The following is a 23,831-nucleotide window of genomic DNA, read 5'->3' on the forward strand; positions in this document are numbered from 1 at the left end:
AATGGGAGTTTCTAGAGTTTATACATCATCCAATGAAGATTAAGATAAAAATACTGTAACAGAAAAGGTCTTATAAACGGTGTGTAAAATCCAAGGCAGGTGTGCCTGCTACCTGAGACACCCCGTCTTACAGGATTGTAATTAATACATTGGAAAATGCTGCTTCACTTGCTTTGTCTGGATTGATTTGATTTGGTACATTGGTACTTAGAAATCTATATCTCACACCCTCTACTAGGTGGGGATAATGGGGTGCACAAGTCCCATCAGCCCCACCCAGGTGTGCTTCACTGGGGATGCTGGGACTTGCCCAACCCATCTAGAATCTTTAATGTTTAATTCTTTAAGAATTTTATTTAAAAACATCAGCTTTTACCGAATAGCATGCAGGCGTTGCAATGAATAACACGAGTACAAAAAAACAGGACTTGGGTCCAAAACACATTGTGAGAAATAATCCGGTTTGAGACTGCTTTAACTGCCCCTGGCTCAGTGCTGGGAATCCTGGGAAGTGCAGTTTATTGTGGCACAGGAGCTCTGTCTGATATGGGAGGCTCAATAATGTCTCACAAAACTACAGTTACCAGGATTCCCTAGCATTAAGCCAGGGTGGTTAAAGAGGTCTCAAACTAAATTATTTCTGCAGTGTGTTTTGGACCTATGGATCCTTTATGGTGTTGGATGGGAGGGGGGGGTGACACCATGAATGATTGCACTGGGTGACACCAACCCTACATTTCTCACTTCTTTTAACCCTTTAAAATGCATTTGCATCTTTTACTATTTCCCTGTCCTCTCAAACAGGAAGCTTTCTTTTTCAGCCATCAAGGAGTGCAGTAAGGCAATTCACAGCTTTCACAATCACAGCAAATGGTTGAATCTGTAATTTAACTTTCTTTCTTTTCTTTTTTCTTTCTTTTTTCTTTTGTGTTAATAAATCCTTCCATGAAAGAAGTGAGGAGGTGGTGGATTTACACGAACATTAAATCAGTGGCCAGATGGCAAACCGAAAGTAAACTTGGCCATCATCATCATTTCTCATCACATGACACTGGAGGAGGCTGGAGGAGCAGTCCCTGGTTTTGCAGAGCTCGGCTGGGAAAGCTCTTCGTTGGAAGCAGAGGCATTGGAAAGGAGCAAGGTAAGGAAGGGGCTCTGGGGGAAAGTTGGAGGGATGCTGGATAGAGCAGCTTTGCATGGGGTTTCATATCATGCCTCCTTCCTCATGAGATCCTCCTTTCCTTGATCTGGATCTTTGGCAGTGCAATCTTTAAACTGGCCTTGCAAACAGGAGCCACAATTTGCAAAGGGATCTTCTTGTAGCACTCTTTTGGCAAACTCTGTGTTCCAAAACACACTGAAGAAATAATCCAGTTTGAGACCACTTTAACTGAGTGCTAGGGAATCCTGGGGATTGTAGTTTGTTATGGCACCAGACTGAATATCTCACAAAACTACAGTTCCCAGAATTCCCCAGCATTGAGTCAGGGGTCTCAAACTGGATTACATTTCTGCAGTGTATTTTGGGCCAGTTGTGGCATAAGGTCTGGTTGCATCTGCACTGGAGAAATAATGTAGCCTGGCACCACTTTTACTGCCATAGCGCCGTCCTATGGAATTCTGGGATTGGTAGTTTGGTGGAACATTTAGCCTCCTTCCTCAGAAAGCGATGGTGCCACAGCAAGCTACACATCCCAGCTTTCCATAGCATGGAGCCATGGCAGGTAAAGTGGTGTCAGACTGCATTATTTCTGCAGTGCGGATGCATTCAGAGTTTATGCTGCAGAAATAATCCAGTTTGACACTGCTTTAACTACCATGACTCAATGCTATGGAATTCTGGAAATGGTAGTTTGGGGAGATATCTAACTTCATCTGTCTTTCACCTGTTGCCAGAATTGTTCTGTTTCAAGCACCTCAATAACTTGGCTGGCTTTAGGTACTGTATATCTCACTGTGGACTTGTGCCACAACAAACTACACATCCCAGGATTCCAGGGCCAAGGCAGTTTAGGGCTGCATCTGCACTGCAGAAATAATCTGGCTTGACACCACTTTAACTGCCATAACTCAGTACTGTGGAATTCTGGGAATTGTCATTTGGTGGGTACCAGAGCTTTGTCAGTAAAGGATACAGTAAGTTCTGCTATAATAGGATAGGCTGCATCTACACTGCAGAAATAATCCAGTTTGGCACCACCAACTGCCAGGGCTCAGTGCTATGGAATTTTGGGAATTGTAGTTTTGTGAGACATTTAGACTCCTCTGTCAGAGAGCTCTGGTGCTGCAACACACTACAGTTTCCAGGATTCCATAGCATTGAGCCATGGTAGTTAAAGTGTTGTCAAACTGGATTTTTTCTGCAGTGCAGATACAGTCTGGCCTACATCCTAAGATGCAGGAAGATCCAGTGCATATTTGAGTGGTTTGAGTGTTGGACTACGACTCCAGAGACCAGGGTTTAATTCCCAGCTTGGCCATGAAACCCAATGGGTGACCTTTGGCAAGTCACACTCTCTCTGCCTCAGGGGAAGGCTATGGCAAACCCCCTCTGAAGAAATCTTGCCAAGAAAACCTAGTGAGAGGGTCACCATAAATTAGAAACAACTGGAAGGCACACAACAACAGTGTGATGTATTGGTTTGAGTGTTGGACTAGGTCTCCTGGGGGCCAGAGATCTTTGCACACTATGCAGCTATAGTGCTATGATTCCATTTTAACTGCCATGGCTGCATCCTATAGAATCCTTTATTTGCAATAAAGAAGAAGCATTTAATAATAATAATTAATAATTTTGATTTATATTTCCCGCCTCTCCCTGCTGATTGAGGCGGGATCACATCAATAAGAAAAAAAATACAATACAGTACAGATATAATATTATTATATAAAAATACAATCAATAAATACATTTAGAAACCGCAGCCAGATATTCCAGTGCTTCAGCAAACTACAAGTCCCAGGACTCCATTGCATGTTACATGGCAGTTAAAGTGGCATAGAGTGCTGTAATTGTGTGTACTGTGAATGGGCGTCAGGTGTACAAATCCCTACTAAGCCTCTGGTCACGCTCTCTCAGCCTAATGGCAAGCCAGCCCTGAATAAATATTGCCAAGAAACCCTATGACAGTACTTACTGTAAGTCACCTTGACATAAAAAACGAATATATAGTACAGGTTGAGTCTCCCTTATCTGGAATTCCAAAATTTGAAATACTCCAAAATTGTCCACATGGTGATTAAGATAGTGACACCATTGCTTTTAAAAATAATATGTATGAAATTACTTTCGGGTTATTTATATAAGATGTATACAAAACATAAATGAATTTTGTGTTTAGACTTGGATCCCATCTGCATGGTATCTCATTAGGTATATAAAATAAAATAAAATAAAATAAAATAAAATAAAATAAATATCCAAATATTTCAAAATCCAAACAAATAAAAAATAAATCTGAAATCCAAAGCACTTCTGGTCCCAAGCATTTTGGATAAGGGAGAGTCAACGTGTACTATTTAAAAATGCAAAGCAGTTTAAAACCAGCTTGGAGTCTGTGTGCAACTGCATATTAGTTGCAGAGGTTAGAGGGCTGTTGTCTTTACTTGTGGGATTCCTCATCTACATAACTTTAGCCACAGCCAAAGGAAGGAAATGGAATCCTAGACCAGAGTGACATCAACCTGATCTTAATTATGTTTTTTAAAGATGATAAAGCACCATGTCTACTTTAGAGAGTGGCCTAGTGGTTTGAGTGTTGGACTACAACTTGGCAGATCAGAGTTCAATTCCCTGCTCGGCCATGAACCCCACTGGGTAACCCTGGGCAAGTCACATACTTTCAGCCTCAAACCTCCTTTTTGCCAAGAAAACCCCATCATAGGGTTGCCTTAGGGTCGCCATAAGATGAAAACTACTTGAAGGCACAGAAGGGAACACCCTCCAGTAGTTATTCGCTTGTTCTACCCCAGTCTATCACTTTTGACTATGTGGACTGGGGAAGATGGGAGCAACACTCCAGAAACCTCTGGAGGGTGGCATGTTCCTCAACACAGGTACACTTTAGAGGTCTTTTTAAAAGGATCAGGGAGCTCTGCAAAAGCTTAGCTTGGAATTATTATAGAAATCTTTGTCTTCTCACAAACATGAACAAATAACACATAGGAGTTTATTACACTGGGGCTAATTTCAGCATTAAAGAGAGATTAAAGTGCATTTAAAGCATCCTGCAAATAAAGCAAAAATGGTGAGTAATTGTGCAAATGATTATGTCACGCAATTGCGCAAATAAAGCGGTATCAGATATGCATTGTCGCTGAAATCCCGAAAGTAAAAAGATGCACATTAATGCTTCTTTGTGACCACTTTAACAGCAGGTTTTGTGTGATGTTGTGTAAAATCATTTTACGTAATTATGTGATTTTTCCGGTATAAACTCCATAGCCACATTTACCCAGACCATGCAACGTTGCTTTTTGAACATTCTCATTAATTGTCACAGTGTTTTTAAAAGAAGAATTAATTATTGTTCCTTGTCTCAAGAGTGAAAAGGGGCTGAGCTACTTTCCCCCCAAAGAGATAGCTGCATTAGTTTGTATCAGTGTAAAAGGGAAGAAGAAAGGTAGCCTTGTGGCACTTTTAAGATGAATCAGTTTTTATCAGCGTGAGCTGTTTTTGGTAACAGACTGTGCCTTCAGATGCTTTTTATTAAAATAGCCTTAGAATTGATAAGAGGGTAATATAAAAGTGGAGAGAAATCCTCCCAGAATGCCTCTATAATGCCTTAATCTTCATACACTAGGTTTAAAAAAACCTGCACTTTGAGTAAGTTGTAAGATAGTTTCTCCCAGTGAGAATTGTAATGTATTAATAGCTAAGGTCAAGGTTAGGTTTAGGATCTGTTTCTATATTTATTGAAATGCAAAGTATTTACAGACTCCAATAACAATACAAGTATGCATGCAAAGGACAAAGTTTTGATTTCCACCGAAGCAAGCCAAGCTCCTGACAACCATAACATGTTTCATATGCTTTGCTCTATCATGGTTCACCAAAAAATACCATCGGACAATCCCCCATTGTAGCACTAACTATGCCAAAATGGCACCCCAGGGCAAAAATCAATATATTTGTTGACTTTTCTTATTGCTTTAAAAATCTTTATTTAATTTATTTTCATTTATATGCCTCTGTTCTCCTGGAGTGGGACCTAAAACAGCTCACAAAAGGAATAAATTAAAAACCAACAATAAAAAATTAAAAACAATCAAAATAGTCACATGAAAACAGTATAAAATTGTGTATACCTTTTAGGGTGACAGTGCTACTACACATTGCCTACTCTGTGAGTCTATTTTAGTGTTGATTCTGCAACAAAATAAGACTCTGGCAGACAGAAGTGTGCTGTCCTAGTGCATGAGGCTAATATGGCCATAAAAAGTAGATTTAAAAAGGAATTAGTTGGCATGATTTCTTACATTAATAAAGTGGTCCCTGTTCATTATCTTATTTCCTAAAGTACCGTTCCAGGAGATTGCCATGTCAAGTCTTTTTGGGATTCAGTAGTACCTTTGAGATTCACTGGGCAGAAGAAAAGTCTGTCTTAAGCTTTTATGGACAGAGTTGACTTGTAATTCTTAGGCCAGAATTCTCTTCTTCTCCGTTATTGTGAAAAGTGCTACTGGATTTCTTTATACTGTTTTATAAAGCCTTTTAAATGCAGCTCCTTATACTTTTAACCCCTTTGGTTTTCCCAACTTGGTTATGTTTCAGCCAGATTTATTCACAACAAGTTTGCCATTGCCTTCCCCTGAGGTTGAAAGAATATGGCTTGCCCGAAGTCACCCAGTGGGTTTCCATGGCTGAGAAGGGATTCAAACCCTAATCTCCCAGAATTGTAGTCCAGCATTCAAACCACTACACCACAGTGGCTCTCGACATCATTGCTGTTATTGTTGTTTCTGACTCATGGCAACCTTAAGGTGAACCTATCACAAGGTTTTCTGCACAAGATTTGTTCCGAGGAGGTTTGCCATTGCCTTCCCCTGAGGCTGAGAGCATGTGACTTGCCCATGGCCACCCAGTGGGTTTCATGGCTGAGCAGGAAATCAAACCCTGGTCTCCAGAGTCATAATCCAACATTCAAACCACTATGCCACACTGGCTCTAGGTAACTTGATTTGTAAAGACAGAAGGAGAGATCATAACATTCTCTTTTCACTTATCGGTATCTGATTCAGTATTCCCTCACCCGCTTCTCTCTCCACAGCAGGTTAAACTATAACATCCAGACCCTGTCTTCTCAATGGGTGCTCAGAGGCCTCTTATTGTACCCTGGCTAATGGAGCAGCTAGATGCCCAGAGATACCCAGGAGTATCATGGCTGAATCCAGAACGGACTCGGTTTCGAGTGCCGTGGAAACATGGGTCACGGCAGAGCATTTGTTCTGAGGATTTCCAGCTCTTTGAGGTAAACGTGAAAGGTTTCTGTATGCCTATCCCATCCTTTTCCCGTGGGATGCTTAGTTGCTATGCTACCATGTTGCAGCTGGTTTCCATCTTACCTCTAGCCAGATCAAGGCCAGCCCTATCATTCTGTAGAGTGAGGTAGCTGCATCAGGCAGCCAATTAGGGGTTTCATGAAAGGTAGCAAATTGATAGTTATTTAATTTATTACCGTGCTTTTACTGGCAGTGAAGGGAGAGATGCTTGTGGATTTCTCCCCTCCCCAGATGCCAAATAAATTGGTTGCTTTGGGTATAATGTAGAAAGCAAAACCCCAGGAGCCCTCACAGAAGGTGTATCTCAAGGAGCTCAGATGATGGATGTTTTTATTGGTTAAAAAAAAAGCCCTATGCATTTCAGCCTGTAGAAAGGCCTTCTTCAGTGGCTAGTTAAAATCATAGGAAGAGAAAACACAGAAATGCAGAGAAGAATACAGTATTCATAGTATCCATAGATAAAGAATCTGTATCCTCAGATTCTTTATTCATGGATTCAGCCATCCACAGCTTGAAAATATTCCCCCCAAAAATATACATTCCAAAAAGCAAACCTTGATTTTCCTGTTTTATACCAGGAAGACCATTTTACTACACCATTGTATTAAATGGGACATGATCATCCAAAGATTTTGGTATCCATGGGGGGTTCTTGGAACCAAATCCCATTGGGTACCAATGGCCCACTGTAATTTATCATATAACATCACATGAGATAATTATTACTTGTTTACACTATGACCTGTGCATTTGTTGTTGTTATGTGCCTCTGGCTACCCTGAGGGTTTAGAAGTCTACTACTGCTAAACTGCCTTCTTGCTTACCTACTCACCTCCCTTCTTCCTTTCTAGGACTGGGCTATTGCCAGGGGCCGGTACCGTCCAGGGATAGATCAACGCACTCCCTCCGAATGGAAAAGAAACTTTCGTGCTGCTTTGGACCGAAAAGATGGCATTGACGTGATACAGGATAACAGCACAGACTCTGAAGATCCTCACAAAGTGTTTGAGATCAAACAACCTAATAATGCAGGTAAGGAGTTAAGACTGAACAGACTTGTGGCCTGATGTGGGTCTCTTTTGGGGAAGCAAAAAAATACAGAGTGAAGGAGAAGGAAGAATTGAATGTTGGCCCTTCATATTCATTGGAGTTTGGGGTGCAGAATCCCCGTGAATGTGGAAAAACTGCAAATAAAATACCCACTATTTTTTTTTACCTGAGAGAATCATAAAGTTGGAAGAGACCACAAAGGCCAACCAATCTAACCCCTGCCATGCAGGAATACACCATCTGTTCAGGAATTTCTAGGTCTGCCAGTGCAACTCTATGGCTAACATCCACTGGAAGGACCTACAGATGCCTAAAGAAATGTTTTTGCTAGGAACTTCTAGGTCCTCCATCCCAATTCTATGGTCAACCTCTGGCAGTGTCACACTGGGGGACCTAGAACTTATTATTCAAATCCAAGAATAATCAAAGCTGCAAAAGTCAAAGCTACAAATGTGGAGGGCTGACTGTACTCAGAAAACTTATTTTCCCCCTAACTTTAACCCCCAGGCTGGCTGGAGGATTCTGGAGGTTGTAGTACAAAAAAAGGACTTTCTCATACTCTGGTGAGACTGATTGCATCACATGTTAATAAACCTCTTTCCTAGATCTAGGTGATGCTGCAGGGGGGGCAGTGAATACAGCAGCTGATGAAGGGTCCTCCATTGCAACGGGAAGCGCAGCAGCATATGGAGACTTTTCTTTGTCTAGTCAGGTCAGTACTTCTCATTCGCTCCCTGCCCACCAACAACAACAACAGTATGGAGCAGTGAGAATGGCAAGAAGAACCTGAGCAAAAATCCTTTACATTCCACTCCCTATCTCTCCTTCCAATCTAAATCCAAGGATCTGGTTCTGGTTCTGCATTAGTATCTGGTGCTTGCAATGGACTGGATGGATGAGGGTATAGCAATGGGATGTTAATCCAGACAAGCTGTATGCACTTCTTGGTCAGTTGAAAGGCTGATCAGGTAGCAGGGAAGGACCCAACCTGTGCTGGGTGGGGTCACATTTGCCTTGAATTCCCAGGTTTGCACTTTGGGTGGATTCCTGGATTCAGCTCTAAACATGCAAGGTTTGAGAAGTGGGCTAGACTTTGTTTGTTTGGCTATGGCAAGTGTGATAAGTGTGCCCATGCCAGAAGATCTTTGGCCATGGCAATACGTAATTTACTTAATTCCTGTTTGCACTGCTGTAATGTGCTTTATGTGGAGCTGCTTTGGAAAACCTTTTTAGAATTTCAGCTAGAATATTGTGGTTAAACTATCTGAGAGACAGGTATGTTTGGTTGGGAGTGCCAAAGCAGACATTTAAAATGGCCAGTTCCAGGTTCTGAAACTCTGCCAAAAAGACCTCAATTGGTTCCTGCTTTGTTTCCCTTGCTTCAGCAGATTAAAGACATTTTTGTTCAGAAAGACCTTTGGGATCTGAGCTGGATCAATGTTTGATTTTGTTTTGTTTTAAAGTACCTTATTTTCAAACATTAAAAAAGTAGAATGCAACATGTTATTTTAAAGGTTGACATAAAGTCAAAGACATGAATAATGTCCATTCTAAATTCTCCTTTGTTGTCATTTTGATTAAGGTTTGTTCTAAATCCTAAAGAGGTAATGCTGATTTTGATTGATAGGGTTAGGTATTCAGGAGTTTCATTGTTCCACCACTTTCATTTAGAAAATGCCCTTTCAAAGATAGGTATAAGCTGTTTGGTGGAGAGAAAGAGCATTCTGTATTTACAAAGAAAATATATGAATACAAGTACTTTAAAAATCTGTCTGTTTTTTGGGGTTTTCTATTTGCAGCTTTTAATTTGTATGTTAGTTTCTTCATTAGGCCTGTGTTCCAGATCCTAACTAACAGACCAGAAACACTTAGTCCTTCCAGAATTTCTAGTTTTGATGATATTTCTAATCTGGCCATGAAGTAATTGCAGATTTTCTTAAAATGGCTAAGTGTTGAGAGGACTGGCTCTCTTCCTCTACCTGACTGGAAGTTGTTTTTGTTTTATAGATGAATTTTGGAAGATTTCAAGTGGTCTCTAGAAAGTTCAAAATGTTTTTATTTGCCCAAGGCTTACTGGATCTGGTTGTTTCATTTTATATGTGCATGTTGTTAACTTTGAATAAAATGTTAGTTGCTCTTTAGTAGTGTAGGAATCTATCCCTACTCTTTGTTATTGCTACTTCTGGTACCAACTTTTCTGTAAAAGATCTACATAATGCTCAGGGGACACATCTAATTCATTTATTTAGATACCTGTATTGCAAAATATACAAATGCCCTGTGCTCAGAGCCTTTACCTGTTCAGCATTAAGTGTGTTCCATCAGATGCATGGTTCCAGAAAAATACAAAATGAAACATATGTAAAATAAAACCAGATACACTTAAAAAAACATTTCTTGTACTGTAGGTTATTTCCTGACTCTGATAAATTAGTGTCCTCCCCCCTTGGGGAGAGCAAATAGTTGACAATCCAAGCATGTCACTTATACTTTACTGTATCATTGATCTCTAAAAAGCAGCACAGGACATTCTTTGTTCTGTTACATTATACTGGCTTGAGAAATAAAGAGGTACAGATTGAGCGTCCCTTATCCAAAATTCTTGGGTCCAGAGATGTTTGGGATTTTGGAATACCTGTATTTGCATATACACTCATAATAAAATAACTCTGAGATGGAAGCCAAATCTAAACACACAATTCATTTATGTTTCATGTATGCCTTTTATACATACCCTGAAAGTAATTTTATACAATATTTTTAATAAAGTTATGCATAAATCAAAGTTTGTGTACCATCAGAAAGGAAAGATATCACTATTTCAGCCACCCATGAAAAAAGTTTTCGTTTTTGAAATCTTTCAGATTTTGGAATTCCAGATAAGGGAGATGTAACTTGTACCTCAATGCCAAAATAAGGGGGTGGGGGAGGTGTTTGGTATCAATAAATTTGTTGGGACATTTTTGTCCCTGACATTTATTAATTATAGTGGGGGGAGAGATTGTACATAGCATATAGCCCAAGTGTGGAAACATTATTTGCAGGTAACAGTGCCATAAAAGTCTGTCATGCTAAGTCTACAGCTTCATGGATTCCACAATGGAATGTAACTCTAGCAGACCATAATGTCCCATTCTAATGAAAGAGGATAAGCTGTATTCTCCCCCAAATAAATTGTTTTAAATCTGTTTATGTTTCTTTTACTTTATTTGATTAACTTTCTGATTTTAGCCCTCTTGAGTGCCCTTTGTTGGCGTAAGGCTGTGGTGTGGATTATTAAATGAATGATCTGGGCAGCATGGGGAAACAGATAGTTGGGCAGGGGGAGTAACATCAGGATTGGGGAGCACTAGAAGGACTAGAGAAGGAGAGGGGCTGAGTCTTCTCCATTCTCTTCTCCAGGACAAAACACTGGAGAGTGTGCTGAGTGACCTGGATCTCTCCAGTTCCCTGGAAGGTGAGTGATGGGCATCAGAAACAGTTCTAGGAAGAGATCAGGTGCAATGCTGGAGAAATTAATGATCAAGAGAAGGAAGTGGGTTTTTAATGAAGCACCAAATCTCCCCACAGATCCATTTTCTGGAGATTTGAGGAGTATGCTTATTTTACAAGACTATGTCTTTCGTATATGAATGCACAGTTTCCATACTTGAGTTTTTGTAAGAAATTATAGGAGGCTTTTTAAAAAAAACAAATAGAAAATGAACACATCAAAGCCTGGATGGAAAACATTTTCTTCACCCACACACTGTGGGGATGCTTTTCACAGACCTTCATAAGCCTACAACGGAACATGGTTGTAGACAGATGGTCTTACACACCAGACAAATTCTCCCCCTTCAAAAATTTCTTACCCTCTTTTGTATTCACTTCTTGCACCTATTCTGATGGGATTGAGTAGAAGTCTGTATTTAAGTAGATTCTGCTCTAGGTACCAAGATTGTGTGCATGTATGAGAATACTGAAAACAGCGTTGGACAAGAGAAAATGCCATGGTGATTAAGAGTGGAGTAAAATCTGGCAATTCTGCCTTCAACCTCCCATCCAATCCTCTTGATTTGTCTTTTCCCCACCAGAGATCTGGAAAGAGGGTTAATAATTGCACCAGAGGTTCCTAAAAATTGGTCCTTCAGATGTTTTGGACTTGAGCTCCCAGAATTCCTGGCTGTTGGCCATATTAGCTGGGGATTATGGGAGTTGAACTCCAAAACACCTGGAAGATTAAAGTTTGGGAATCACTATTCAAACCACTACACCATATGTGTTCTATGCAAAACTCCCAGATTCTCAAGCACCAGCCATTTATGTGTCATGTGTGATATTTTCTTTTGTTCTTTTTCTCTTCCACGAGCCTTGGCACTTGAAGCAGAAAATCCCAACTGGTGTGGAATCCTGCCTCCCACTGACTTGGATCCAACTCTCTCTGGAGCCGTGGGGCCACCGTTTGAGCCAGTGTCGGAAACTAATGCATTTGGTGAGCTAATTTGATCTCTACAGAATATATTGGATCCTTCCTGGAGCCAAGCTGAGATTGCATTCCATAACCTTGCCGAACTTCCTCATCTTAACTTGGGCAGCCCCCACATGTTCATGCTGCCTGGAGATGATGCAAGTTGCAATCCAATAACATCTGGGGAGTGCTAGAATTGAGAAAGCTATCCTAAGTGTATCCTAAGTAGGCAGCCAGTTTTGCCTTGGTTTCCTAGTAAAAACAAAGGAAAGTAGATCCCATCAGATCCTCCATCAAAGGCTGTTTTTGTCCCATAACAAAATCTGAACTCAGACAGGAAGGGATCAGTTGATTTTCATCTAGTTTTCATCCAAGAAAGGCTGGCATTTTGTTGCCATCACTCTAAGACCTTAGCAATTTGAAACTGGCTAGTTGTAATTTAGGATAGTGGAGCCCAATGTAATTCCACTGATCTTACAACCACTTCTTTTACTGAAAATGGAACACAGCCCTTTACATTTCCAAGTATTTACACTTCCAGTGTGAAGACAGCACAGTATAGCAACCTCTTTAGTGACTCTGGTGTGTAAGGGAGACTCGGAGGAGCTCAATTTGAGTCTAATTCCCATTTCTAGTGTCAAAGTGACAAGTGTCACTAAGTCATGGGTGGAATGGAGGAGACCAAGAGCAATTCAGAAAAGCAAGGAGACTGGCTCTACACCCAAATAAAGGATGCTTAACATTTTTGGCTTTCATCCTGGACCTAGCTGTGTGTCTGTGCATACTGTGCATCAGAAATTTATTTTATCTTTTTTGTTTCTTCCATATAGTGGTTGCAGCAGAAAATCCAGTTTGCTCTGATAGCATGTCCCTACCCAGTTTAAATTTAATTAATCCCATAGTCATGGCACAACCATTGGCACAGATCTTGGACGCTCAAACACTTGGTAAGTTTCCTGGATAAAGAGCAGTGAAAGGAACTAACAAACTAGAATAATTAAGGTATGACTTAAGTCTTAAGCTAAAAATGGGCCAGTGAAAAGGGATGCTTTAACATATTGCACAATGTTTTGTTATAAAAACATTGTATTTTTTGCACAAAAGTGATAAAGACTTTCAGCATTAGCATTTCTCCAGAATGTAATTAATTAGATGATCCATAGTACATTTAAACATCAATTTTAATTTTAATTTAATTGCTAAAAAATCCCAATTTCCAACATAAATACTGACAATTTTGAATTATTATTTTTTTGCATATTAAAAATTAACTGAATGTGTTAACCCATTTCTGATGTAGGGAAACTGGGTTGACCTTTAGAGGCTCCCAAAAGGAAGAGGGGTGTTTTTACCTCTAATAATAGAATCTAGCATGTGAAGCCATGATGGTCAGAATATGACCCCTCAAATATTTGTGAGAGCAAACTATGGGCCTGAACAGACAGGCCAAAATAAAGCTGCTTTGGGTCACATTGAAGGTATGCTGTTTAAATGATACACACATCTTAAGAGGCCAGAAGCTGTGCCAAAGTTGCGCTCCAGTCATAAGGACTGGAAACCCAGTACAGCTTTATCTTGGCCTGTCTGTTCAGGCTCTGAGAAGGCTAAAAGATAATCAACCTGCCTAAGAATCTTCCTTATTTTCTGCCCTGGTTTCCAATAGCCAGTAATGTTTCTAGATAGTGTTGCTATATGAAGCTTGGGAAAGTAATATTTTTGGACTATTGCTTCCAGAATTCCCTAGCCAGCATAGTCAGTTATAGTCCAAAAATGGACTTTTCCAAGCCTTGTGGCTACAGAAGTTTGAATGTGTTTAGGATTGCCAAAGGGAAAGTAAGAGAGGGCTCCTGCACCTTTAACGTTGTCTAGAACAGGTGTTCCTTGTTACCTGGTTGCATGATAAGCAACACCTGCTAAAAATCCCTCTTTGCACAGCCATTAAAGGTACAGGTGGTATTTCATGTTTTCACTCTGGCAAACCTAGCCATGTCTTCTGGGGGATCAACAAAGAGTACTTCTGTCATGGCAGATAAAAGGGGAATCATCTGTACCTGGATACAGACACCACAAACTCTCTTCTCTCAGCAGGCTTATCCAGATAGTTTTGATTTGTGGATTTAGATATTGAATTTTAAATGTAGCCTGTTTTAAAATGTGTTTGTCTTACATAGGCTTTTAAACTGTTGCATGTTTTTATTAATATGGTTTAATTGATGTTAATTGTTGTTGTTCCCCACATTGATCCATGGGGAGAGCCGGGTAACAAATGTTGTTGTTGTTGATTCTAGTGACAGATTTTGAGGTACGAACTTATTACCGGGGCCGTCAGGTCAACAAGCATATGTTCAGTAGTGTGAGGGGCCTGTGCTTTGTCCCTCCTGGCTGCTCTGGCTACTATCCTGATTTGGCAGACGTGGTGTTCCCCGACGTAGCCAACTTGACTGACCAGATCCAAGCCTCTTATACCAAGCGCCTCATCCAAAAGGTGGCTCCAGGAGTGCTGCTCTGTTTTGATGGTCACTTGCTGTGTGGGATGCGCAGGGGCCCTTGCCATGTCTACTGGAGTCAGTCGGAGTTTCCTGCAGATGGGATGCTCCATGGGGAGTTGCAAAAGGAACAGCTCAGCACCATCTACACCCTCCAGCAGTTTGTGCATGGTATGCCAACCTTGTCCTTGCTGAAGGCCGCCATACAAGGACCTTGCTTACTTCACTCCTGCTCCTGTCACCATGGAGCATATGCCATAGCCGTTGAGTCTCCTTCCACCACCACAAGTGGCACAGGGGCTCACCCAACGGTGTAAACACAAGCAGATGCAGAAACCTCTGGGAAGTGTGTATTTGAAAAATACTGAACATGGGGCCCTCTTTTAAATGTTCTGAAGTTACTTTCTCTTGGCAATGTTTCCCCTGCCAGTAGTTTGTCTAGGGAGGATGTGCATCCAGAGATCCCTGCCTGCTATTTTATGAGGTCCAAGCCTAGTCCTCCCATTAGGTAAAGTGAAGGGATTGCTTCAAGTGGCAGATGTGAGATTCGGAACAGGGCTAGGTTCCTTACTGTTAGTGCTGGACCATACAGTTCTCCTGCTCTGCTCCACAATTTGCCCTGGGCTTACTAAATTAGTACAATGCCTCAGGTGTATTGGAAAATGCTCTCCAATTGCTAGCCTTAAAGTAAAATTTAGCTGCTAATCCATCTAATTTATGTACACGGAACAACAGAGAGCACAATCCACTCATTTTCACCTCAAGTTCTTGAGGGGAGCCCAGCCTTCTCCACAGAGCCCTTCCCTCCCTTTGTACATGGAGTTAGGGAGGGCATCAGTTTGTCATTTTCCTCATGTGGAAAAATGCTATGGGCCGAGACTGGACTTTTCCTCAGAGTCCCTCAATTCCTGTGTAACTAGAATGGAGAAGGGGGTTATGCATCTCTTGATTGTATCACCCTATAATGGAGCAACAACGTATTTTAAAAAGTCTGTTTGTTTCTCCCTCTCAGAATTGATTGGATTCATGGAAGGACGAAATAATTCCCCTAATTATACTATATGGTTATGCTTTGGGGAGGAATGGCCTGACACCGAACGCCCCTGGAAGAAGAAACTGGTCATGGTAGAAGTAAGTGGCTACTAATGTACTCCATGTATGCTTATATTTCTCAATTTTATAAGCAAATGTAAGAGTGTGCAACTGTAAAACAATTTAACATTGCTCAGTAACTACAGTGAAGGTGGTTCCAGCATGGTGTAACTTGTAGGCTGTGGGTTCAGTTCCATTCTTAGAAATATGCAAACATTATAATTCAGGAGCCCAAGCAAAGAGGAAGATTTTGAAGCTTAATTCTCTTCCCACAACGATTGTTTGGAATCGGCCTTTCGTATCACCTTCCTTTCTCTGAGTCTGGTGATTTGGCAAAATGGCAGTACAGCTCTTTGCTCAGAAGCAGACTTACAGGTAGCAAGTTATTGTAGCCATTGGCACAGTGAAAATATTGCTTAGAAAATGAGTAAATGACTATGATTATGTTAGCCCATATATTGGATGTAAATGATTATGATGATATATTAGCCCGTATCTATTGATTTAAGCTATGTATTCCCCTACAGGCCAACCAACAAGTTGTTTTTTCCCATTTGCAGTCTGTTTTCTTCCACCTCTCTTGTTAGCTCCTGGAGAAACAAATAGGGGTTTTTGTCACCAATCATGGTTTGTAGTAAGAAACAATGGTTTAAACGCAATGGACTTTGTAAGTCAATGAACCCTGGCTTCTAATTGTAGCTTAAAGCTGGCTAATAAATCACAGCATGTTACAAGAGAGTTTTAGTCAGAGGACAAGCCAGAATTAAGCAAAAGCAAAAACAAAACTCCAAACCTTGGCTTACTGTTACTTCTGAGAGCAACCAATATTCTTCTGAGATTTAGCTGGATCGTAACATACCTGTGATAAAGGTACTACTAGTGGTGATATTCTTGGTGGAAGTAGAAATATGAGCTTAACTTTTGAGAGGAAAGCCCCATGCTTTAAAAAACACCATCATGCAGATTATAAGCTTGTTAATAGCAGAGATAGTAAATTCCATCAGATGTTTCCTAATGAGAATTACAAGCAAACGCAAACACACACACAATGTTCATATGAAATATTATGTAACTATCTGTATTCTGTACCCAAGCAGCCTTCAGGTCTGAGCTAGATTCTGGAAGGATTTTGTAATGGTGAAACTGTAAATCTTGGCTCTTTTTTCCAAAAGAAAGACAGAATATCTGCATAGAGAATGAATGCATTTAGTGTATGGAGAAGCTCACACTTCATACCAATATGAAGTATATTGGTGTACAATTTCTATAGCACTAGTTGTGTCTTACAACAGGGAAGGGAAACCTCCCGCTTGGTGGATCCAACCTAGTCTGTAGAGGGTCCAGGAATGCTGTTTCTCTTCCATAAAGCTCAGCCCAATTGTTATCTCCAATGATTAGAGATAATAACAGGATGCCACCCTAACCCATTCATCCTCTCAGCTGGAAAAGGGAATTGGGAGAGTGAAAAATCCTTGCTTTCCCTTTCAGCGAAAGAACTTCACCCATATCTCTTTCTGCAGAGATCATGGAAATGTGGGAAGGAGGGCAAGTCAGATAATTATAGTGAAGGGCTTTATAGTTAGTGTCTATGCCACCTAGTTTGGTGAATTGATTCAAAAAGTGTTCCCCATCCCTGTATTGAGATTTTTACAAAGCAAATAAATGATAGTGACTTTGCAGTCATGTACTGCAGTCAGAGGATGAAGAATTCACTGTCTTTACTCGACCATGGCTTACCACACTAAGGACACATTGTGCTGCAAACTAGAAATGGAGGCTTTGACTCGTGTAGGCTGGATAATGCTAGAAGCTATAGTCCAAAAAAGTAATGCCTCCATATTCTGTGCATCCAATGTTGCTACTGCTTGCTATCTGAATTGGCTTAGTATCTCCTTCCTGACCACTCCTGGTCCTCAGCTGCTGGCCAAAACCCATGAAGGAAAACAGATGCTGTGTGACTGCATTTTCCATCATTCTTCACCATCAGCAATGTTGGCTGCTCGAGCAGTTGAGAGTTTCAGTCCAACACTAGCTGGAAGGCCAAAAGTTCTTTTTAACTTTCATGGAGCAGTCCAAAGCATGTAACCAGAGAGGGAGAAAAATCTACCAGTTTTAAAGGGATTACATAACTTTAAAATGAGGATGAAGAATCTGTGACCATATTGATGGCACTGGAGTCCCAGTTCCCATCATCCCAGATCCTTAGTTGTGCTTGCTATTGCTGATGGAAGCCCAGGAATAATGGGAGGACCAAAAGAGTTCCCCACCTCTGATTTGGGTTCAGGTAGATGTGACACTTGTGTTTTTATGTTATTCTATCTGTTGTGAATTGCAGTAGCATCCAGCCTTCTTCTCTCAACTAACTCTGCACCCAGTTAATAAAAAGTCAGATGGCACACATAGCTTCTAGCAGCCTTCCCCAATTTGGTGCCCTCTGGATGTGAACTAAGCTCAGTCCGCGGACATACTCTGAAATATTGTACACCAGGGATATACCACCTCAGAACTTTGAACTCTTTTTCAGACTAGAATGCCCAGACATCAGCTAGGCAAGGATTCTGAGATTTGCAGTGCAAATGTACCTACTTCTGTTCATCTAGAGGATGGTATCTGCTGTTGGCCAGGAGCTGTGCATGCACACACCATTCCCCATTCCCTTCATGCACATCTCTACACAAGCACTCTCCCTTCCAATTTCCTTTCAACATTTCAGTATACTTCCACCCATACCCAGCAATGTGGCCAAGAGGGGGGAATTCTTTTTCAGCCAGAGTGCTAAATTCAGTTTTAGAGAGGTTTTCAGAGGCTTCATGTATTTCTTTGTGGACACAGTTAAAGGCAGACCAAAAATTCCAGCATAGTTTAGCTTAAAGTTCTTAAGCAAATACTGTAACTCAGTCTTAGGAAATGCATATCAATCTTATAGAATGAGATATTCCTATTCAAAATGCTTGGGCCATGTGGTCACCTGAGAAGGGCTGGATTGGCATCTAAGGAGGGACAGATTTGGACTCAAGGCTTAAGGTTTCACATTCCTGGATAGACATCAATATAGGATGGGAAATATAGCCTTCCTGTGGGGAAAATGAGTGGGACTCTGCTGGCTTCAGGAGTCATACAAAGAGCAGCAAACTCTGGACCCCTGGAGTAGACTAAGGGTGGGGAATCTGCAGCCCTCTCAATGTTGTTTGAGAGTATCTATCATCTCTGACTATTAGCCATGCTAGTTAGAGCTGCAGACCAACAATATCTGGAAAACACCAACTTCCCCATGCCTGCTGTTGATGGAAGAATACAGGTGTGTGGTATAGAGACCAATAGAGACAAAACTGACCATAAACAGCAGCTGTTTTCTCTCCACCCCCAGGTCATTCCCAAAGCTTTTGAAATTCTCCATGAGATGAGCAAGGCCTGTGGAGCATCATCATTAGGTGAACCAGACCTCAGGATATCAGACTCACTACAACAATCCAACTTTCTGGATCAGTTGCGAAGATGGGAAGAGAGGATGGAGGTATAATGCAGCTACCTGGCAGATAGTTGCCTCATTTTGCAAATAGATAGACTTAGCCCTTTTCCCTAGACATTTGTGAATTCTTCTGTTCTGTCATGTATGACCTTTGGCCTTTGCCTTTCTCAAAAAAGATTGCAAGCACCAAGAGAAAAGCAGCGGCCAAGAGAAAAGCAGCTCCTTTTTGCATTCAAGATTCCCCTTAATATAATTTCTGCTGATATACCTGGTTGATTTGAGCCCTATTCAGGTGGTAGGCATGAATACATGCTAGAGGGAGCCTCTTCATTGTCACTCTGCTAGCCAGAGCCACAACCCTAATTTTTCCCAGAGCTTGGGAAACACTTTTTCTGGACTGCAACTCCCAGAATCCCACAGCCAGCATGGCCATTGTGGGATTCTTGGAGGTGTAGTAAAACAAAGTAACATTTTTGTTTTACTACAAAGAACCCTGGTGGCACAGTGGTTAAATGCCTGTACTGCAGCCACTAGCTCACAAACCGCAAGGTTGTGAGTTCAGTACCAGCCAAGGGCTCAAGCTTGACTCAGGCTGGCATCCTTCCGAGGTTGCTAAAATGAGGACCCAGATTGTTGGGGGCAATTAGCTTACACTTTGTAAACCGTTTAGGGAGTGCTTAAGTGCACTGATAAGCGGTTTAGAAATGTACTTGCTATTGCTAACATTTCCCACCTCTGAGAAGAATCAAGGTTACGATATCCGAGGAGAGCACTCGCATATACAAGAGGCTCTTCTCTTTAGTTCTGCTACTTTTCATGTGAGAAGGTGAGGACAGAACGGGGCAGGTTAACATACTGCCCTCCTCCCCACTATGTTGAGTGCCTGAAAAGAACCTGCAAGTCTCAGTTCACATTTTTACCTGCTGAGGCTATTGAAAACACACTTTTGTGTTCATGTTAATGCTGCAAGAAGTTGCAGCCTCAAAAAAGTCCAAAACTCAACATGGATCAAAGGGAATTTCTCACCTTTTCTGGTTAACCCCACTCCCTGCCATTTTGTACTTACAGTTAACAGTACCTTTCACTGTTTTTAAGGTGATAAGCACAATATTCTGTTTCAATAGAAGGGGACAAGGGGAGGGATCTAGCAGCACCTTTGCTGTGAACTGATATTTTCCAGCATAAGCTTTCTTGGACTCCAGTCCACTTCTGAAATCTACTTTTAACTTGTTTCCTGTACTTTTTTGGTGTCTTGATGCATTATATGACTGGGATATCTTCTTAACCACAACCATGCTGATGCAGTCTTGCTTATTATTAAAATATATAAATGTTACACTGCTCACATTTGCCTAGTTTTTGCTTTTTATACACCCTATTTGCGGAATGCCCTCTCCTTGGAGGCCTAATTAGCACCAACGCTGGCTTTATATGCCAAGTAAAAACATGGCCGCTCACAAATACCTTTGGGGCCTGATATACTCCATAATGTTTATGCACATGGTTTTAAGTTGTTCTAACCTTCTTAACTTGTTATTAACATCCCTACTTGTTCTATGTTTCTGGTCTATTTAAATTATTTTTGAATTGTTTCACTTTGCTTGTATTTTTACTTATAGGTTGCTCTATGGCGTCATGGTTTAGGGCTGGATATAAATGTCTTCATAAATAAATAATTAATCCAAGAGTTAGCAGATCACATTTGCAAAATAAAAACAAAAGAGCCATGCTGGATCAGATAGGAGTCTGTCCAGACCTATTCATACAGTGGCCCACGGCTTGTTGTTAATGTTGTGTGCCTTCAAGTCATTCCTGTCTTACGGTGACCCTAAGGCAAATCTGTCATGGGTTTTTTTTTTGGCACATTTCTTGCTCACAGGAAATTCACAAATAGGACAAGTGCAATAGAACCATTTATTTTGCCCATGACCCCAAATCATTAGGAAAGGAATGGGAATCGTACAGACTTCTAGATGTTGTTGGATGGCAGCTCTCAGCAGCCCTCCCCTATCAAAGTCAATGGTGAGGAAATCTGAGTTGTACTTCACCATACCTGAGGGGTGGGGGATGATTCTTACTTTACCTTAGATCAGTAATTTGCAAATTTTGGTCCTCCAGGTGTTTCGCATTTCAACTCCCAGAAGCCCCAACCAGCTTGGCCAACTGTCAGGAATTCTGGGAGTGGAAATCCAGAACATGTGGAGGACCAAAGTTTGGGAACTGCTGCTTTCAACCTACTGATTTGGAATACAAAAGGCTTAGGGCTAAATAACTCTGAACCTTGGAATTTGTTCTGATTACTAGAACTGAACAGGGCTCATCATATTTCCAGACCAAAGAGCACAAAATAACATTAGATCCCCTCTTTCCTGCCCCAAAACTTTTACCAGTATAATTTAAATTGGAAGAGGGTTAAAAGGCTGCTGATTTGCTGCAAATATTTAAGGTGTACCAGTACGTCCAGATCTTCCTTTTGCCCACCTCTAATAATCTAGTTACATCAGAGTTTAGAAGTAAGCTGTTACAAATAACAACTTGTCATCCATACATTCTTGGGGGCATAACAATCCTTTTGCAAAATAATGCAATGTGCAATAATGTTACTTTTTAGTGTAGCAGATAATGCTCTTTACTTCTAACATGTTTCTTTGGGAAGACTTAAGGTGACCATGGACCATGGTTCTCTATTTTAAGGGTATTTTTGTAATAATAATAGAAAGCTGAGGTCCTGTATTAGTTCAGCACTGCAGAAAGCTTTGTCAAGTGTGCCTTCACATATCTGTGACACCCAAATGAATGCCATAGCCTTTCCTCCCTCTGCTTGTACTTCTGCGGCCACATGAATATAACATCATCCTTCTGGACCTCTGGTAGGAGGAGGAGGATGTTTCCTGAATGCATCCAACTGCAGAAACAACTGGATGCAACCTGATTTCCCTCTCCACCTTCCCTTGGCCACAGCGTAACTGTGGGGAGAGCATGTCTGCAGATTCCTTGTAGATTGCATAATGGAGTGTTGTGAGAAGGAGATACTACATACTTCCTTCTGCAATTATTCTAAGAAGACAATGCCTTTGTATATCACCACCAAGATTTTTCTCATGGCAATTAAAGGGGAACACACCAGTAATGTTACCATATGTGCCTCTCTTTTAAATAACGACGGAGGTGCAAGCTATAAAAAAGTTAAAAGTAACACTTTAAAACAAATTCTAAGCTTTGGGTTAGTATCTGCTTTCTCTTCTGCACTATGTGCAGTGGTTTACTTTTGTCTCTCTGCTTTTGTTTTGTTTCAGTAGCGCAAGCCTAGACATACCTGCTCAGGAGTAAGTCCCCTACTGAGTTCAGTGGGGCTTACTCCCAGGTAAGTGTGCATAGGACCACAACCTTAAAAGACTACCGTCATTTTCCTGTACTGCATTTCTTTCCTATAAACTCTGAAGGTGTTAAGTTTTTGGTTCCAATTTCCTGTTGGCTTCTTTCTTCTCCATCTGCTTCCCTGTGTTTCCTGTTACTGGCTCTGTTCACATAATGTTAAGGCAGAAATTACAATTTAACGTAATACGAAGGACTAATGTACTTGCATGTGCAGCCCATGAACTCCCACTTCACAACTAAAGCAAAAAATGGATAAGAACGGTTTGCTTACCTGTAACTCAGTTTGTTTTTTTCAGCAGGTTATTTGTGAATGTACACATACAGGATTATTTCCATTTTACCCTTGGGATATAGCTTCACAAGCCCCCAGCCACCCCAAAAAGCACCTGAAGAAGAGCTGTGTCCCAAGGAAGAAATGGGCATAATCCCGTATGTGAGAGTCAGACACAGGAGGAATTTTGAATTACAGTGTTCCCTCCATTCTCACGGTTTTGAAACTCTCGTCCCTCACTTATGCGTAAGGGATAAACTGAGGGGGAAACAATGGGCCGTACATCTGTATTCAAGCCAATGGGGCTTGACTATAAGCAAAACTCTGTTTTTACAAGGGGCCCCAGAGTGGATCCCCCACAAAAAAGGAGGGGTGATTGTATATGCAAACCCAGAATTATGCTTAAGCCAAAACAAACCATGATTTACAAACTCATGCCAATCCCGCCCCCCCAAAATTGATATACAGTGGTACCCCGGGATACGAATTACCCAGCTTACGAATTTTTCGGGATACGAAAAAATCCCATAGGGATTTATTGTTTCGGCTTACGAAGGTTTTTTCGGGTTACGAAAAAACCTCGGCGCTATTTTCCGCCACCGGAGGGCAGCAGAGAGCTATTTTTCCATTAGCGCCTATGGCAATTCAGGTTACGAAGGTTTTTCGGGTTACGAAATTAGCCGCGGAACGAATTAATTTCGTAACCCGAGGTACCACTGTATATTCTTGGTTTGATTGGCCACACCTGACCATAATCCTAGTTTTTGCTGCAGTACATATTGAAGTTTATGAAACAAGGAGTGCTGAGTGTTGTATGTGTGAATGTTACTGCTGTCAGACTTTTACCATAACAAAACTTCATAAAATTTACAGTACAATGTTTTGCAATTTTATGAACAAAACAGGGAGAGGAACAGGCAAGTATCTGTTTCAACCCACAGCCCAACTACAACTTCAGAGGCAGGAGAAGCAGAGTTTAAAGGGGTTGTGTGCATGAGATAAAGTCTTTGTTTGACCTCTGATCGCTAGAGCCATAATTATCTCAGAAACTTGGAGATTCAACATATCCGTCGTGACTAGTAGAACACCATAGTCTGACCCATCATACATTTTTCTAATCTCTTAGAACCATTT

General features: G+C 41.0%; 1 protein-coding gene across 3 annotated transcripts in view; it reads left to right on the forward strand.

Annotated features, from left to right (window-relative positions):
* Positions 1 to 962: 962 nt before the first annotated feature.
* Positions 963 to 23,831, forward strand: part of IRF3 (interferon regulatory factor 3) — a 40,312-nt gene continuing 17,443 nt past the window's right edge. Inside the window, exons 1-10 of one of the 3 annotated variants that reach the window (XM_042471978.1) lie at positions 969 to 1,141; positions 6,270 to 6,470; positions 7,353 to 7,533; positions 8,157 to 8,263; positions 10,954 to 11,008; positions 11,903 to 12,025; positions 12,832 to 12,948; positions 14,290 to 14,658; positions 15,500 to 15,618; positions 18,947 to 19,641. In XM_042471978.1, coding sequence (XP_042327912.1) covers positions 6,306 to 6,470; positions 7,353 to 7,533; positions 8,157 to 8,263; positions 10,954 to 11,008; positions 11,903 to 12,025; positions 12,832 to 12,948; positions 14,290 to 14,658; positions 15,500 to 15,618; positions 18,947 to 19,099 — 1,389 coding nt within the window. In that variant the 5' untranslated portion in view covers positions 969 to 1,141; positions 6,270 to 6,305 and the 3' untranslated portion in view covers positions 19,100 to 19,641. Of the gene's footprint in view, positions 1,142 to 6,269; positions 6,471 to 7,352; positions 7,534 to 8,156; positions 8,264 to 10,953; positions 11,009 to 11,902; positions 12,026 to 12,831; positions 12,949 to 14,289; positions 14,659 to 15,499; positions 15,619 to 18,946; positions 19,642 to 23,831 lie in introns of those variants that run through there. The other 2 variants (XM_042471980.1, XM_042471981.1) reach the window with 2 other exon arrangements.

This window comes from Sceloporus undulatus, chromosome 6 (genome assembly GCF_019175285.1).
Source record: "Sceloporus undulatus isolate JIND9_A2432 ecotype Alabama chromosome 6, SceUnd_v1.1, whole genome shotgun sequence".
In the NCBI taxonomy this organism is placed as follows: Eukaryota; Metazoa; Chordata; class Lepidosauria; order Squamata; family Phrynosomatidae; genus Sceloporus; species Sceloporus undulatus.